The sequence below is a fragment of the Mytilus trossulus genome, chromosome 1 (assembly GCF_036588685.1).
Source record: "Mytilus trossulus isolate FHL-02 chromosome 1, PNRI_Mtr1.1.1.hap1, whole genome shotgun sequence".
Taxonomy (NCBI): Eukaryota; Metazoa; Mollusca; class Bivalvia; order Mytilida; family Mytilidae; genus Mytilus; species Mytilus trossulus.
The window spans coordinates 88,193,657-88,210,312 of NC_086373.1; the positions used below are offsets into that span (position 1 = coordinate 88,193,657).

The 16,656-nt window shown below is 34.2% G+C and overlaps 3 protein-coding genes and 1 long non-coding RNA gene across 4 annotated transcripts; 1 reads left to right on the forward strand and 3 right to left on the reverse strand.

Moving 5' to 3' along the window:
• Positions 1-1,922: 1,922 nt before the first annotated feature.
• LOC134710964 (uncharacterized) lies at positions 1,923-2,935 on the reverse strand. Its single transcript, XR_010106136.1, has 2 exons — positions 2,283-2,935; positions 1,923-2,005 (listed from the first exon to the last, which is right to left on the reverse strand). It is a non-coding gene; the product is annotated as an uncharacterized LOC134710964 (long non-coding RNA).
• A 47-nt stretch (positions 2,936-2,982) lies between these two features.
• LOC134702081 (uncharacterized) lies at positions 2,983-6,718 on the reverse strand. The gene is made up of 2 exons (XM_063563205.1): positions 3,116-6,718; positions 2,983-3,039 (listed from the first exon to the last, which is right to left on the reverse strand). Exons 1-2 carry the CDS (start codon positions 6,716-6,718, stop codon positions 2,983-2,985), a joined length of 3,660 nt encoding a protein of 1,219 aa, XP_063419275.1.
• A 41-nt stretch (positions 6,719-6,759) lies between these two features.
• LOC134702183 (uncharacterized) lies at positions 6,760-7,525 on the reverse strand. The gene is made up of 2 exons (XM_063563277.1): positions 6,884-7,525; positions 6,760-6,792 (listed from the first exon to the last, which is right to left on the reverse strand). Exons 1-2 carry the CDS (start codon positions 7,523-7,525, stop codon positions 6,760-6,762), a joined length of 675 nt encoding a protein of 224 aa, XP_063419347.1.
• A 3,056-nt stretch (positions 7,526-10,581) lies between these two features.
• Positions 10,582-12,323, forward strand: LOC134710969 (caveolin-3-like). Its single transcript, XM_063571394.1, has 2 exons — positions 10,582-10,757; positions 11,803-12,323. The coding sequence occupies exons 1-2, from the start codon at positions 10,671-10,673 to the stop codon at positions 12,133-12,135; spliced, it is 420 nt and encodes a 139-aa protein (XP_063427464.1). The 5' UTR covers positions 10,582-10,670; the 3' UTR covers positions 12,136-12,323.
• Positions 12,324-16,656: the final 4,333 nt, after the last annotated feature.

Sequence of the window (16,656 nt, forward strand, 5' to 3'; positions counted from 1 at the left end):
CCAAACAATTATATTCTATTTCAAAATTTAAATAAGTTTTCTTTTCTTCAAATTTCATTGATTGCATTACATGGAAGTAAATTCTACATGAATTAAACTGAAACATAATAAGTCCGTGTATATTTGCGTCCATTCGATAAAATGTAAATACTTTCGTTTTTGATTTTTTGTTTTTAATGTCTCAAAACGAATGGACGCAAATATAAACGGACCAAACTTGAAAACCTATAAAAAATTTATATAACAATACTTATATATAAATCGTAATTTATCAACATCAAGAAACCTGCATGGCCTAATCAGGTAACACCTGCTTAGCAACATTTTTTGCCCAAGTGAAGTAGCTTATTTGTTTATATACCTTCAGTTAGCCTAATATAAATATCAGGTTTAACTACTAGTATTAGAACAGGACATCTCACCTGTCCGGAGCACCTGCGTTTAACTCCAACAAGAGTTTATCTTGCTTGAGATGTATAGGAAGTGTCAATTGACTGTTGTATGGAAATTTTCATCAAACTTTAAATACGGGATGAAAAATGTATCGTATGCCCTTGAGACGCTTTTTACTTCATTATTGTCGTGGGTATTGCCCTCTCAGTCACGTATACCATATGCATTTTCTTAAAAGTTCTTATATATAGAATACAATACAAGTAAGCAAAGAAATATCAAGCCATAAGAACATTGAATTCACAGTTTCAGCTTCGTGTCTTGTTGAAGTTTCTTATGGAGTATTGCGTCGCTGCTACTGTTGTTGATGGATTCCTTACACAAAGTCAGCAATATCATGCTGACATGAATTTTTATCGATACGGTTATAATTATAAATTTTTAATTGTTTACAAAACTTTGAAGTTTTCCAAATCTAAGGATTTTCTACCTTAGGAATAGATTACCTTAGCTGTATTTGGTAACAGCTTTCGGAATTTTTCGCAATGCTCTTCAACAGTCAACACCGTATTTTGTGGCGTTTCAACTGTTTTAATTCGCGCGTGATTTTTTTTTAATACGACATTTTTTTAGTCCTAGTATATTTGATGAGTTTATTTACCAATGTGTTGATGCCTCTGGCGCTGTTGGTCTAATTCCCTAAGGTATCACCAAAACACTAGTTGTGACAATTTAACGATATCTTATTGTAGTTTTTTTTTTATAGCAACCTATTTGATCATAGAACAAAATGTCAAAATATAAAGTTTTAATCCTGGTGTCTATGATGAGTTTATTTATCAGTAGTAATATGTATATAAATAACCAAATTTTAAAATCTCTTTTCACGTTTATCATATAATCACCATTTGACCAACTTTCATCGTATTTCATTAATAGTATATATTGCATTTGTACAAAGAGCATCAACAATAGAGATATTTGGCAAATCTCTACTGGATATTTTTTTCTGTGCGATGATCACCACTATCACTGTCACTATCATTATCACTATCTCATTTAATGATAAACTGAATTAACATCAATTCTTTCTAAAATAACAAGTCAACAAATAAATATACAATCAGTAAAATATATGCTCTTTCGTTTCGAGCGTCTCTGGTGAGTCTTTTGTAGACGAAGCGCGTCTGGTGTATATACAAAATATAGTCCTGGTATCTTTGATGAGTTTATACATATATTTTACTTTTTTATATGAGGGTGAGAAACTGGGGCGAAGTTATACCGCGCTCTTCCCCAGTTTTGTGCCGAAACAAAACAGTGTGTATATTTATAACAATGACCTAATAGTGGTTTTATACTGCAACTTAAATTAAAGCATTTATAGCTATTTAAATTGAAGCACAAACTTAATCCCGTAATGAACCACTGATTGTGGAAAACGTGTTCCATAATGACATAGTCATTGTACAGAATAAAGCTGTGTTACTATTTCCCACTAATATCAGTCGTAAATGAATATAACACAATTCACACCTCAAGTTTATTCCAAAATATTCCAAGTTACAGTGAAGTGACTGGATCCAAAGTATAAACAGTAAGATGAGATTGACTACAAAGAAAATGCAATCATCATAAGATTTTGTACCAAAAACAATGTTCAAAACATTCACAAAAATATAAACATAGGTGTGAAAATATAGTAAACAGTCATTGTAACATCTAGGATTTACACAAGCAATGAATAAAGTTCGTATTTTCGAAAATAAACAATTATCAGATTGGCGATATTTATCATTGTCTCAAGTTCACATTAACGGCATTGAAATAGCTAAATTTACTTTCATATTATCACAAAATGCATAGAATAAATGTAAAAATCAACATACCTTATTTGTTGACTCTGATATTTCTATATAATTCAAAATTAAAGGGTTCAAAATTGTCGTGACACGTTTCTCAATTTTCAGGGAAAAATATGATGGGGAAAGTAACCAATGTACCTAGATTAGTTTCATCAAAAATCAATAAATTTGCAAAACGAAATTTGTTACAATTCAAAACAAGAAATTGGCCTTTACATACCAGCCCCTAAATTGGGTTCTTAACTAGAACGCAATTATCAAAAATAAATCAAAAGGACAATTATATCATAATGTTCAATAAATGTCTATCATTCCACGAGTTTGGTGGCAGCTGTGGGTTTTTAGTCACTTTCTACAAGAAGACACAGTTTCGCAATTGGTCTCGTTAACACAGAATTTGCGGTTTTCACTTTGACAATTCTAACAACATTGTCCTTGTCTTTGATTAGTTCAATCACACGAGCCATGTTCCACGAATTTCTCGGTGCATTGTCGGAAATGGGAACTATGTCTCCTACTTGCATATTTCTTGTCGGTTTTGTCCATTTTGTTCTGCGCTGCAATAGAGGTAAGTATTCCTTTCGCCATCTAGTCCAAAATAAATCAGCGAGATACTGGATTTGTCTCCATCGCCTTCTGACATAGCTGTCTGTCTTAGAGAACACACCAGGTGGAAAGCTTTCACCCGCAGGTTGAAGTATCAAGTGATTCGGAGTCAATACATTTAAGTCTGTGATACTATCTGACGCTTCTGTGATCGGACGTCCATTAAGAATACTTTCTACTTCACAGAATAGAGTCATAAGTCCTTCATCAGTTAGTCGAATGTTCTGTTCGTGCATGACTGAATAGAATACCTTACGCACTGATCTAATAAGGCGTTCCCATACTCCTCCAAAGTGTGATGCAGACGGCGGATTAAATTCCCACTGAATGCGTTTCTGAATCATGAATTCCTGTATTTGATTTAAGTTCCATCTTTTTATTTCTTCTCCTAGTTCCCTTTCTGAACCAACAAAGTTTGTTCCATTGTCTGTCCTTATAAAGACTGGCACTCCTCTTCTCGAAATAAATCTCCTTATAGCATTTATGCAAGAGTCAGTGTCTAATGAATATGCCAATTCGAGGTGTATTGCCCTAATAGTCAGGCATGTGAAAATCACACCATATCTTTTAACTACACTCCTTCCTTGCTTTACCTCAAAGGGTCCAAAGAAATCTATTCCAATTCTTGTGAAAGGCGGATCATCAGCCTGAAGTCTTTCTTTCGGAAGATTTGCCATTTTCTGTTTTGAGCATGTTCCTTGATATTTCTTACATCTGACGCATCTAGACACTAAGCCTTTAATAATAGAATTGGCTCCTAAAATCCAATATTTTTGTCTAAGAACGGCTAAGATTGAATTCTTTCCTAAATGTCCATTTGAACGATGAATGTTCTCAATAATAAGTCTTGATATCGGTGAGTCCTTAGGCAAGACGATAGGGTGTTTTGATTCGTACGAAATATCCGATCGCTCCAATCGTCCTCCAACTCTAAGCAATCCATCTTTGTCGACAAATGGATCCAGATTGCTCAGTTTAGAAGAAATTTTGAGAGGACATTTCTTTTCAAGTGTCTGTATATCATCATTAAAGTGTTTATGTTGCACAAAACTAATCAAGGACCTCTCTGCACACTCAACTATACTTGTCGTAAGCGTATCAGACATCTTCATACTCGTTTTTCCGTTTCCATCGATTTCAATACTGTCTTTAACACTTCTAAAGTGATTGGCTGCAAGTACGAACCGTGCTGCTATGGTGACTAAGCGTTCCCAATTCGAAAAGTAAGAAATAAGACGTTCCATTCCTTCAAATGATTCTACAGTGCAAACAGCCACTGGTTTCTTAACTTCTGGATCATTGCCGATAAAACTAGTGTCCTCGGTACACTGTGGGAATTTAATGTCTTTATTCCATAAGAAATCTGGCCCACGAAGCCATTGTGGATTTCTGTTAAATTGTTCAATAGTCGCTCCTCTCGAAGCTAAATCAGCCGGGTTTTCTTTTGTGCCTACGTAGTGCCATTGCTTTACTTTAGTTGCTTCGTGAATAACAGCCAAACGATTGGCTACAAAAGTGTGAAAACGTGTCTTTGAGTTTGCTATATATCGAAATACTGACATACTGTCTGAATAGTAATAAATGTCATCAAATGAGTATTCTATCTCTCTTATAATCATGTTTCCAAGCCTAACGGCACTAGTAGCAGCTGTCAGTTCCATCCTCGGAATAGTCATCGATTTAAGCGGTGCTACTCTCGATTTTCCTAACAAAAAGGAACACTGTATACTACCGTCTTCATCGACTAACCGTATGTAAAATACACAACCATAACCTTTGTCACTTGCGTCTGCAAAACAATGTAGTTGGCATGAAACAATAGACTTGAAGTGTTGAGGCTTGTAGCATCTATCTATTTTAATGTTTTCCAATCCCTTAAGCTGACTGAGCCATTTGTTCCATGACGAAAGTTCGCTGTTGGGAATTTCTTCATCCCATCCAATTTCTTTCTTACACAATCCTTGTAGTATAGATTTGGCTGTCAATACAAACGGAGAAACGATACCAATAGGGTCATAGATTGAGCTGACTATGCTGAGAATTCCGCGTCTTGTTGACGGTTTTTCTTTAATGTTTATGTGAAATCCAAGTTTGTCATCTTTTATATACCAATACACTCCAAGTGCACGGTCGGTGAGACTATCATCTCCACAATTCCATTCCTCTATATTTCTTGCGCAATCCTTTTCAGGTATGGATTGCACAACATTTTGACTGTTACTTACCCATTTAGTCATATTGAATCCGCCTTCTTTGCACAATTCAGTTACATTCTTAATAAGCGATATAGCACTTTCTTCTGTATCGGTAGAACTCAAACAATCATCTACATACATGTTCTTTGTCAGTGTATCAATCACTAAAGAATCAAATCTATCCTTGTTTTCTTTTGCCGTATTTTGTAGAGCGTAATTACTACAACTCGGTGAAGAAGTAGCCCCAAACAAATGTACTGTCATCCTGTATTCTTTAGGTTCAGTATCAACATTTCCGTTTTCCCACCAGTAGAAACGTAAAAAGTCTCTGTCCTCAACTGGAACCTTCACCTGGTAAAACATTGATTCGATGTCACCTAAGACTGCTATTTTATCCTGTCGGAATCTGATAAGTACGTCTAAAAGATTGTTAGCAAGGTTTGGACCCTGTAATAGCTGACTATTCAAAGAAATGCCCATGTATTTTACAGAACAATCGAAAACAACTCGTATTTTGTCCTGTTTTTTCGCATGGTAAACTCCATGGTGCGGTAGGTACCAAACTTTGCCATCATTTCTATCTACATCTTCAGTAGGTACAGGTTCTGCATAGCCTTTCTCAATTATCTTTGACATGCAATCACAGTATTGTTGTTTGAAGTTATCGTTCTTGGCAAACTTGTGTCGGAGTCCGTTTAGCCTTTTTATGCCTTGTACTGAATTATTCGGAAAAACAACATCCTGGTCTCGAAATGGAAGTGCTATGCAGTAGTGCTGATTTTCTAAATGTATAGAGCTCTCAACTTGCTGCATGAATGTTTTATCATCAATAGAATTCTTTCTTTTGTCTTCGTTCATTCGTTCTGGAAAGTCTAAGTTAATGCTCTGCATTAATAAGTTCAACTGTGTTTCATCACATCCTTCATTTTGCATATGAACTCTATTCACTTCAAAGCTTGAACTGTCTCTTATAACATTCCATAATATCCACCCAAGTCTAGTTTTTGTGGCATGTGGGGAGCCGCTCGGTCCCGTGCATACGTTAAACGGTGTATAAGCATCAGGTACGTTGTTACCTATCATAATTCCTATGTCCGCACCAATCTCTGGGATATCCACTGATTCCAAATGAGTCCATTTCTTGATTTCTCTTTGAGTAGGAATATGTTCCTTGTATACAGGCAGGTTTTCCTTAGTATATACTTTAGGCAAATCCACCATGTGTTCCATTGACAGACTAGACACTTGAAGGCCATTAATTGCACATGTATTAATAGTTTGTGTGTTTCCCATTGTACTTATATATATCTGAGTTTTCTTTCCATTAGCTCCAAGTTGACGCATTAACTTCTGGCTACAAAATGTTATGCTACTGCCTGAGTCGAAGAAAGCATAAGTCTCGACACTCTGGGATCTATTGTTCAATTTAACTCGCACAGGGATTATTGCCATAGCACAGTTCACATCACTACTAATGGAGCTAACTACAACTGGCTGGGTGCCTTCATGATTTGTGGGTATTTGAGGATCATCCTTTTTAACAGATGGCTCTTGCTGTGACGATGATTGTTTGTTAATTTGATTGTCAATATGAAGTATAGTTGGATGAAGTCGCGCACATATTGAGCATTTGAGTCTCCTATTGCATTTATTACTCATATGGCCTTTCTTAAGACAACCAAAACAATATCCCTTAGATTTCAAGTAAGCGATTCGGTCTTCACGTGGACGAGCTGTAAGTCGTTTACATTTGTCTAAAGCATGTGTACCTTCACAATAGGAACAGCGCATCTCAGTAGGTGCATTTTTTGCCACATCACATACATTTGAAACCTTTTGTCCATGTTGTCGCTGTTGATTCGTATTTCTAGAATTTGAATAATTCATGGCAATGTTGCCATATGTCGGATCTGTAGCTTTTTTGGCTTCTGCTTTTACAAAGTTCACAAAGTCATTAAATTTAACTGTTCTATGTGAATCTTTTACACGAAAAACAACATTTCTCCAGCGATCATGCATATGGAAGGGCAATTTTGACATTAGACGTTTGATATTTTCAGAATACTCTAAAACACTTCCGGCTTCCATACTCTCCGTGCCATACTGACATTCAACCAAAAACAATGCAAATTCGTCCAAAGATTGAATATCTCCTGATTTAATATTGGGCCAATCCAATGCCTTTTTAATAAAGGCTGAGGCCATCACATCTGTATCACCATATCGCTCTTCAAGATGACGCATTGATGCCTTATATGCTCTATCGCCTGGCAGGTGACTGTAACTAGATACTACCTTATGTGCTTCTCCAAATGTCAGCTGCTCGAGGTAATTCATCTTCTCATCATCTTGTTCACAGTTCAAAACAACCTTTGATTCAAATTGTCTTAAAAACTTCCTATATTCCAATGGATTTCCGCTAAATTTCCTTATTTCCGGTGTCGGTTTTCTCAAATGCTGCACCATACTTTGAAAGGCTGTTTCTACACTACTGTTAGTATTTATAGCTGAATTTTGAATTGGCGCAGATGTTATCTTTGAGTTGGTCCGTATGATTCATGAACATTCTCTTTCGGAAGTTTAATATTGTTTTTGATCATGTTGACAGACGGTAGATTCACGAAATCTAACATACTTGTTTCCTTCAAAATATCTGATTTCTTTTTAACTGGTTGAAATACCTTTGCCATCGGATCTAAAATTGCTGTTTCGATAGCTGGCTGTACTGTACTTTGCAAAGGTTTTGATTTCAATTCAACATTTTCAAGTTTTACTTTTGGAGTTTCAACATGGTCAATTTCACCCTTTTCAAACTTGTCGTATATCTTAGCTTTTGCATCAGCTACAGCTATTTCAGTTTGCATTTGAAGTTCATCTTCATCTAACTGTAATGCCGTTTTTGCCATTTCAAGTTCTCGCTTACGTTTCATTGCTTGTCTTGAAGCCTCAAGCTCAATCCTCTTTTCTTCAACTTCTAGTCGTTTTGAAGATACTGACGAGCTGTCCGCGCTTCTAACTGACCTCCCATGAACACTTGCCTGCACTTTTACTGGGTTAGCATTGAGATATTCTTGTATCTTGAATTGACTGTTCATTAGAAAAGTATCTCTTATAGTATGAATTTTCATATAATCTTCCTGCTCAAGGGCATTAAGTTTATCAAAATGAATTCTATGTTGGATATAAAATTGTTCATATTCCTGCATCCAATTATCATAGCGCAATCTTATTGTCTCGAATGTTTCGTTATCAGAAATTAGTCTTATTATTTTTTCACTTAATCTTTTTAATCCATCATAGGATTTGGTTATTTGTTCTTCACTAAATTCTTTACCTTTATCGGTATACTTTCTTGGCCTAGCTCCGCCTGTCGCCTCTGAGGTCTTCTGTGCTTCCTGTTCATCCGTTTTATTTGTTTCAAAGTTCTTATCCATATTTGATTCTGTTTGTACAAAATCTGTGTCCACACTTTTCAAAATTATATTTTGATCTATTTTGCTGACAACCTTATCTGTGTCCTCACTTTTCAAATTCTATTAATAGACTGGGTTCTTCCTTCTGTGACGTGCTCATATTCGTCAAATAAGTCAATGAATATTTCCCACTAATATCAGTCGTAAATGAATATAACACAATTCACACCTCAAGTTTATTCCAAAATATTCCAAGTTACAGTGAAGTGACTGGATCCAAAGTATAAACAGTAAGATGAGATTGACTACAAAGAAAATGCAATCATCATAAGATTTTGTACCAAAAACAATGTTCAAAACATTCACAAAAATATAAACATAGGTGTGAAAATATAGTAAACAGTCATTGTAACATCTAGGATTTACACAAGCAATGAATAAAGTTCGTATTTTCGAAAATAAACAATTATCAGATTGGCGATATTTATCATTGTCTCAAGTTCACATCAACGGCATTGAAATAGCTAAATTTACTTTCATATTATCACAAAATGCATAGAATAAATGTAAAAATCAACATACCTTATTTGTTGACTCTGATATTTCTATATAATTCAAAATTAAAGGGTTCAAAATTGTCGTGACACGTTTCTCAATTTTCAGGGAAAAATATGATGGGGAAAGTAACCAATGTACCTAGATTAGTTTCATCAAAAATCAATAAATTTGCAAAACGAAATTTGTTACAATTCAAAACAAGAAATTGGCCTTTACAGTTACAAAACTTATGAAATAAACACAACTAGTTACAAAATTAATTGTTTTCTGGGTCATTTCATGGGAAATCAATTTGTCCAGTGTAAGTACGGTTCAGAAACATGGAAAACATCTAAAAAATAGAAAGTCGAATCAAAGGATTCGAAGGACGCTATTTGAGACGAATTATTAACATTAGATGGACACAAACAGTGAACTATCAGAAGGAACAGGTGTGAAGAATACAGTACACGCGATCATGAGAAGGCCGTGAAAATATATTGGACATATATTGCGTATCGATAACAAACGGCATGTGATAAAGGTGCTGGACACCACAAGGGACAAGAAAGTCTGGAAGACCTAAAGGCACATGCAGAAGAGATATAACAGCAGAGATATAAAACAAAAATGGTTTCACCTGAATTCAGATAGAGAAAATTAGAACCAATTGGTGGTCCCTTGTTGATGCCTTATGTGTTAACGAACATAAAGACGATTAAAGTAAAAAAAAAAGCGCTATGTCGCTGTCTAATGAAAAGAGTATGAAAATGTAGGTATTAAAACAGATTCCTCGACGAGGGAATTCATTTTAAAAAAATACATGGTACAATTTTATAATTCTCTTTGTTTAAAAACATAACACAGAAGTGACTTGTTAAGGGTACGAAAATTTTGATATGCATTTTTTGTACTATGAATAGAGAGTATCATATGGCTTTTGCAATATCACAGTATTATTATCTATTTCTAATCACCTATCAGTATCACAAACGGATGAATGAAAAACTATGTGTACTATATGGGACGAATAGAGTAGTTTAAAACTTTTATCATTTATCTGTGTTATAGATGAGAATTTTGAATATATTGCATAATTTTCAACTCCATTTTACAAGAAAATCAAGGACTGTGTCTCACTATTTACTTTTTAAATACACTTTCTATAGATGGACAAGTCTTTGATAAGCGAACCGGTTAACCCGCCCAGTCAAGTGTGAGAAATTAAGAAAGAATCGTTTACTAATATAGATACCATTATAGATGGCTGATACAGCACTTTTGCCGTTGACCATAATACATATTAAATTTGTCTATATTAATCATTAAGTATAAAATGAAGATTGTAAGTCGTATTGAACGCTTACAAAGAGACCATAGAATACTTTCCCCATTGATGTATCCAAGAGTGTTGGGTTATTTACAATATCTCAACATTTTCCATATCGATAGTATATTTTGTATAAGTGTTTTGTACGTTAAAATATGTTAATGCTTCAGTGCAAGTTTATCCATCCTTGCTCCCTGTGTTACCCAATGACGGGCACCAGGTGTGAGTGTAGTCATGGGTCATAACATACACAAATATAAAAAAGATTTTATGTATCGTCAAGGGAGCAAATTGCTGGTGAGAGAGAACGAAAGTTTTGAATAATTTCAACATGTCACAGCAACAACAATCAAGTGGAGATGCCTATGGTTTGGATATGGAGAACAGAGATCCTAATGATATAAATAATCATATTAAGGTACAGAGTGAGGTCAAACGTATTCGTCTATTCAAATGTTTTCCAATATATTGTATATAAAACTAATTTAAAAAAAAAAATATTTTGGGCTCATTTTTGGTTTGATTTTAAGCATATTGGTACCAATAGAAGCATAATTGTGACATGTTTATTTGTTTATTTGTTTATAAATTGTTTTGTTATTATATTGTTATTATTTTGTTTCATTCATTTTTATTTTTTCACAAGATAAACACAAAATATTATTTTCTGTTCAGAAATTCGCTTTATGTTCAACCAAATTAAATTATAAAAAATTATTGTATGTGTTCATATCAAGAGAAAACAAAAACACCTGAGGACAAAACTATTACCAAAGAAACAAACATACTATAGACAATTCTGCGTCTTGTAAGGCCTTGTTGAACAAAATCCAACCATAAAGCCCTCAAATATTTTTTTTTAAGAAATGTGTTTTTATATTGATTGATAGCAAAAAAAATAAAGGTGACGAATACTTTTGGCCAGGTACTGTATATTGAAACAAATATTATCATAAATAGTAATTTGAAAAATTTGAAACTACTTTTATAAAAAAAAAATACAACAACCGTACCTGTTAAAACGAAAAATATCGAGTATTACCAACCTCGTCATACGTTTAGTATAACTGAACACCATGAATATAAAATATTGTTTTATGAAAACTTCTCAAAAAAAAACTTTTTCCAGGAAAAGAAACTGAAAGACAAACAAACATTGACACACTTATAGAAATATTCAGCAATCTGAGTCAAACTTACATTTATTACACATATGTAAAAGAAAATATTTTTGTATTTTTGGGGGTTAGATTAATCTGTTGCCAGTAACGAATGAAACGTAATGTATTTGTATGTTTGAGTTTAGATGTTATCTTTCTGTGGTAAAATCTTTTCTGTTGCGTATGCCACTCGATCAATTTCTAGAAAATAAATAGTATTAGTGATAAAGGGTAACTCAGAGGATATAAAACACACATTAATATAACAGATTTGTTTTCTTCATTATAGCTCTTTCTTTCCAGGTTGCTTTTGAAGACATCCTCGCCGAAGTACAAGGTGCTCACGCTATTGATTGTGTATGGAGAAACAGCTACAGATGTTTCGAAGGAGGAAGGAGTTGCTGTTATAAGTTCTTGACAGCCATCTGTGGAATATGTATCGCTTTATATTGGGGATGTTGTTTTGCCTGTTTGGCTTTCGAGCACATCTGGTGTATCACTCCCAGTTTATCTGCTTTTAGAGTCGAGTGTGGCGCATGGAGAAAGTATTACAGCATTTGTATGGACTGTTACTATGGTCCGTGTTGTGAGACCATGGGTTTATTCTTCAGTAATATAAAGGTTCAAAACAAATAACACGAAAAGTCAAAACTATGTACGACCAGTTTGTGATATGGATATACCTTGCCAAAAAAACCCGTCCGGTTAAAAAAAATCTGACGATGCTATGTAATCTGATATTATCTAATTGAATATTTATGTAAATGTAGTTATATTTTAAACAGTTGTCACAACATCAGATAATAAACGAAATAGATTGTAAATTGAAAGCATGGAGCTCCTGTTTTTACACACAATTTATCACCCATAAGTCACACTTATTGCGTAATTTAAGGATTGAAAAGTTGAATTAAACCATCTCGATAATCTCAATGTGAATGACATATGGTCCTAGCGTGGTCTTTTAAACTCGACCCTATCCGGACTAAAAAAAAATTACATAAGACTTCTGTTCTTCATTGGATTTCATCCAAATGTTGTGTATACGAGAAAACAAACCATGAAATGAAATAATCAAGAGAAACATTGAAAATATGCAACTTACTTAGCTGATATATTTGAAACGTTTTATATATTTTTTTGCGAAAGCTAGTCGGATTTTTTTTTTCTAAATTCAAATTGGGATTAAAAACAATGAACATTTAAACATTTTGTTAAGAATCAACTCACACCCGACAAATTATTATAGAATATTAACGAGAATGTGACCAATGAGTTTATATTTTTCTGCTTTGAGTGCAAACTGTACTAGTGCAGTATTATAGGTTAGTATTTGTAAGAGGAGACGATATAATAGGCAGGGGTCTAGGAACGCATACGTACCCATACGATGGGCAATATTTCTTGCTACTAGTATATCCTGAAATATTTTGACTTTGTTTCAGAAAAAAACCCGTTTCGAACTTAAGATTCAAATGTACACTACATTACTGAATTAATCATCATTATGATCTGTCAGAGATCAGTGCAACTTGTTTGTCACTAGAATAAATTTAACGCTTTTGAACTTCTACATATTTAGCTAGTCAGTATTGTCTGTCCATATGCCATGCCACACAATCTACTTTCAGTTATTGTTGACCTTTTCCAAGTTTTGAGTCGCTGTAGTGCAGAAAGTGCTAACTACTACAACAATGAAATCAGAAGCAATATCACTTATCTTATAATTGGGTAGAACTGCATATTTCATTCGCCTGACCTAAGGTACATTTTGATATCATATCTTTAGATATTCAAATTGTTCAACAGCAATGCCATAGCATGTGTATTACAAGGGTTCATAAGATTTTTTCTTTAAAATAAATGCTGAGTTTATACTTGGCTGAAAATGTACAGTGGGAAAACTGCTGACAGAATATTATCTCTAATCCAAATCGAGTTTATAGTTTTTTTGCACTTTCTCCTCTGGGCCCGGTGCAATTAATTCAATCAGCAATTCTTGAACTTTTTACCTTTATAAATACTATTACCATACAAAGATTGATGGTAAATTCAACTCGTAAGTGCATTCCACATGGTTACACTAATTGTCCTGTTGATCATACTAGTTTTTTAACAATACTATAGGTCTTATTTTAAACATCAAAGTTAGATGTCCGATTCATATATAAACCATTACATACTTATGTAATTTTAACATATTTGGAATGAAAAGGTTAAACTTGAAATTAGGATTACTAAAGAATCAAAACTGCCTGCTTCTTACTATATCTTTTTTCTATAAATTATCATAAATGTACATGACTCAAAATTAAGATCTATAAAAAATCAGTCTTAATAATGATTACCTCTACCTTTATTCCAACATGTCTGTTACAGTGTCACATATATATTAACAAAGTCATAGAACTCACATACCAACCGCACTATCACAGACATGTTTATTCTGCCATATAACGCACACACCCAAAACAATGTCACAGATATGTTTACTTTCTCATACACTCTTAATATTCGTTACAAGGTCTCGGGCATGTTTACTCTGTAACAGACCTCACTTGACCATTTTAATGTTTACTGCGTCATAGAACCCTGACACCTATCACAATGATACAGATGTGTTTACTCTATCATAGAATCCACATACCCATCACAATGACACAGATGTATTTACTCTGCCATAACCTCCACGTATTCCTTACAATGTCTCAGACATGTTTATTCTGTCATAAACCCTACCCTACATGACCATCATAATGCCACATACATGTTCACTATGTCATGGACTATTTAAAACCTTTACAAGGTCTCTGAAATATTTACTCTGCCATACATCCTTTAATTCTATTATCGTCTGTATGACATCTTTATTAGATTGTCGTATTGTGGGCAGTGACACGTTCGAAGAGGTATAGACTTGGGTCAGCACGAGAGGTGGTGTAAATGCATGGCAGAAGACAAAAACAATCAAAAACAAGGAGTAAACAAAGACTAAAAAACCCAAAGGAACTTTACATCAACAGTTATAAATAATAAATAAGAAACTCCACTAAAAAACCGGGAGTGAAATCAGCTGCTCCGGAGGGGTAAGCACTATCTGCATCTTATACGGCACCCGTCGTGTTATTTCTTTGCACAGTTCGGTAATGATGGAAGGTTATTACGACTGAGGAAGAATATCAGATATGATTTCTGACACACTTTTGTCATAATTGCCAATCAGCTCATGATGGCGACCGTATAATTTCTTGAGTGATGACATTAACCTGATTGATTAATTGGTCTGTCTTAGCAATTTTAGAGAAAGCAGTATTCCTTGTTCAACAAAATCAACGTTCTTTGAGCTAGCTCTTGAGTAACGTATCAAATGAGACACATATACTCCCTATGCTGGTGCAGCTGGGATGTTGCTACACAGAAATTTAAAGTTGACTACAGGAAAATTAAAATCATCGCGTTTTTCATAAATTTTGGTATTCAACCTACCATCAGTAGTCATTTTGAGAAAAAGGTCTAAATATGAAGCAGATTTATCTGTGTCGGTAGTATCTTTAATTTCACGTTCACTTGGATATATTAATTGTAAGCGATCACTGAATCTATCATTATTAAGAGACAGTACATCATCAATATACCGAAAGGTGTAATTAAAAGACTGGGCTAATTTCTTTTCTCCTTTCTGTACACGCCCTAGGACTCTGTATGGTTTTTTACAAAGTAAGCTGACGAGTTCTTTAAGTTGAGCTTTAAGTTTAGTATGTGAAAAAGTGGTATAAAGAGTTGAAAAATCAAAGGTTTTAATGATTAAGATTCTTTTGAATTTTTCAGTATCCACATCTGATTAGCACCACTTCTTGAATACGCCGTTTCGGGATTATTTCTGAAGTCCTCCGTTGACTGCAGTGGGTATGGCAGTTAGAAGTTTAGAAAGAGGTTTATTGGAAAACTTGGAAAAGAACCTGCAATATACCTTTCCTTGTAAGGATTCTTGTGAAGCTCAGGAATCCAATATAAGGATGGAAATTCCTGGTCTTCATCCTTTGGATTAACACCAAAGTAGATTAGAACCGATTTTATTTTGCTTCTCCTGCTTCGTAAGCGTACTTAGTGTATATGTAGGATTTCCAAGTGTGTTACTTATCCCGAGTTCCGTAAATGTTTTACCTTCCGTCGACCTATTTTGGCTATTCCTTTGCAATTCTGACTTTTCATCGCCGAGTATATACTCGTACTGGACTTACGACAATGGTAGTTTTCCTCATGTCGGGTTAAAAAAATAAAATAAAGAGACATTCTTAAACTTTTGATGTTAATACTGTCCATTCTAGGTCATGAAGTAAGAAAAAAAATCAAATATAAATCACTTTCAAAAGTTGTACACAAGAACTTCGGTTGTAAAGTAATTTACGATTTAGAATCTATTAATATAATTATCTTAAACGAACATGAAAGAAAACATTATTAACAATGCAATATGTATTGGTGTTGTGTTTGTCACATTTTATGGTTCTGTCAACACCAAAAATTTGCAGAACTGCCAGTTTGTAAGCTTTAATTTATAATTTGACTTTTAAAGTTCTATACATCTTAGCAACAAAAGGCTTGAAATAGTTATCAAAGGTACCAGGATTATAATTTAGTACGCCAGACGCGCGTTTCGTCTACATAAGACTCATCAGTGACGCTCATATCAAAATATTTATAAAGCCAAACAAGTACAAAGTTGAAGAGCATTGAGGATCCAAAATTCCAAAAAGTTGTGCCAAATACGGCTAAGGTAATCTATGCCTGGAATAAGAAAATCCTTAGTTTTTCAAAAATTTCAAAGTTTTGTAAACAGGAAATTTATAAAAATGACCACATTATTGATATTCATGTCAACACCGAAGTGTTGACTACTGGGCTGGTGGAAACGTCCACCAGCAGTGGCATCGACCCAGTGGTGTAAATAGTTATCAAAGGTACCAGGATTATAATTTAGAAACCTGGAATACCTCCTTCTAAGAAAATAAGAAGTCTGAACAAATATCTGTTCGGAGTTTGAATAAGGAAAAGGAGAGGTCTTCATAGGACAAAAAAAATGGAACTAGATCTTATCAACAGAGACCCGAATGAGCACAATGGTTATATAAAGGTTTGGCACATTCTTGTTGTAAA

What these genes read in the sequence shown, in the direction of transcription:
- LOC134702081 (XM_063563205.1), bottom strand. Translation starts at nt 6,718, where the DNA reads ATGAGTAATAAATGCAATAGGAGACTCAAATGCTCAATATGTGCGCGA. An exon ending in TTATTAGATCAGTGCGTAAG is followed by an intron (nt 3,040 to 3,115) that starts GTATTCTATTCA and finishes TCTGTGAAGTAG; the next exon opens with AAAGTATTCTTAATGGACGT.
- LOC134702183 (XM_063563277.1), bottom strand. Translation starts at nt 7,525, where the DNA reads ATGGTGCAGCATTTGAGAAAACCGACACCGGAAATAAGGAAATTTAGC. An exon ending in ATGGACAAAAGGTTTCAAAT is followed by an intron (nt 6,793 to 6,883) that starts GTATGTGATGTG and finishes AACGACTTACAG; the next exon opens with CTCGTCCACGTGAAGACCGA.
- LOC134710969 (XM_063571394.1), top strand. Translation starts at nt 10,671, where the DNA reads ATGTCACAGCAACAACAATCAAGTGGAGATGCCTATGGTTTGGATATG. An exon ending in ATATAAATAATCATATTAAG is followed by an intron (nt 10,758 to 11,802) that starts GTACAGAGTGAG and finishes CTTTCTTTCCAG; the next exon opens with GTTGCTTTTGAAGACATCCT.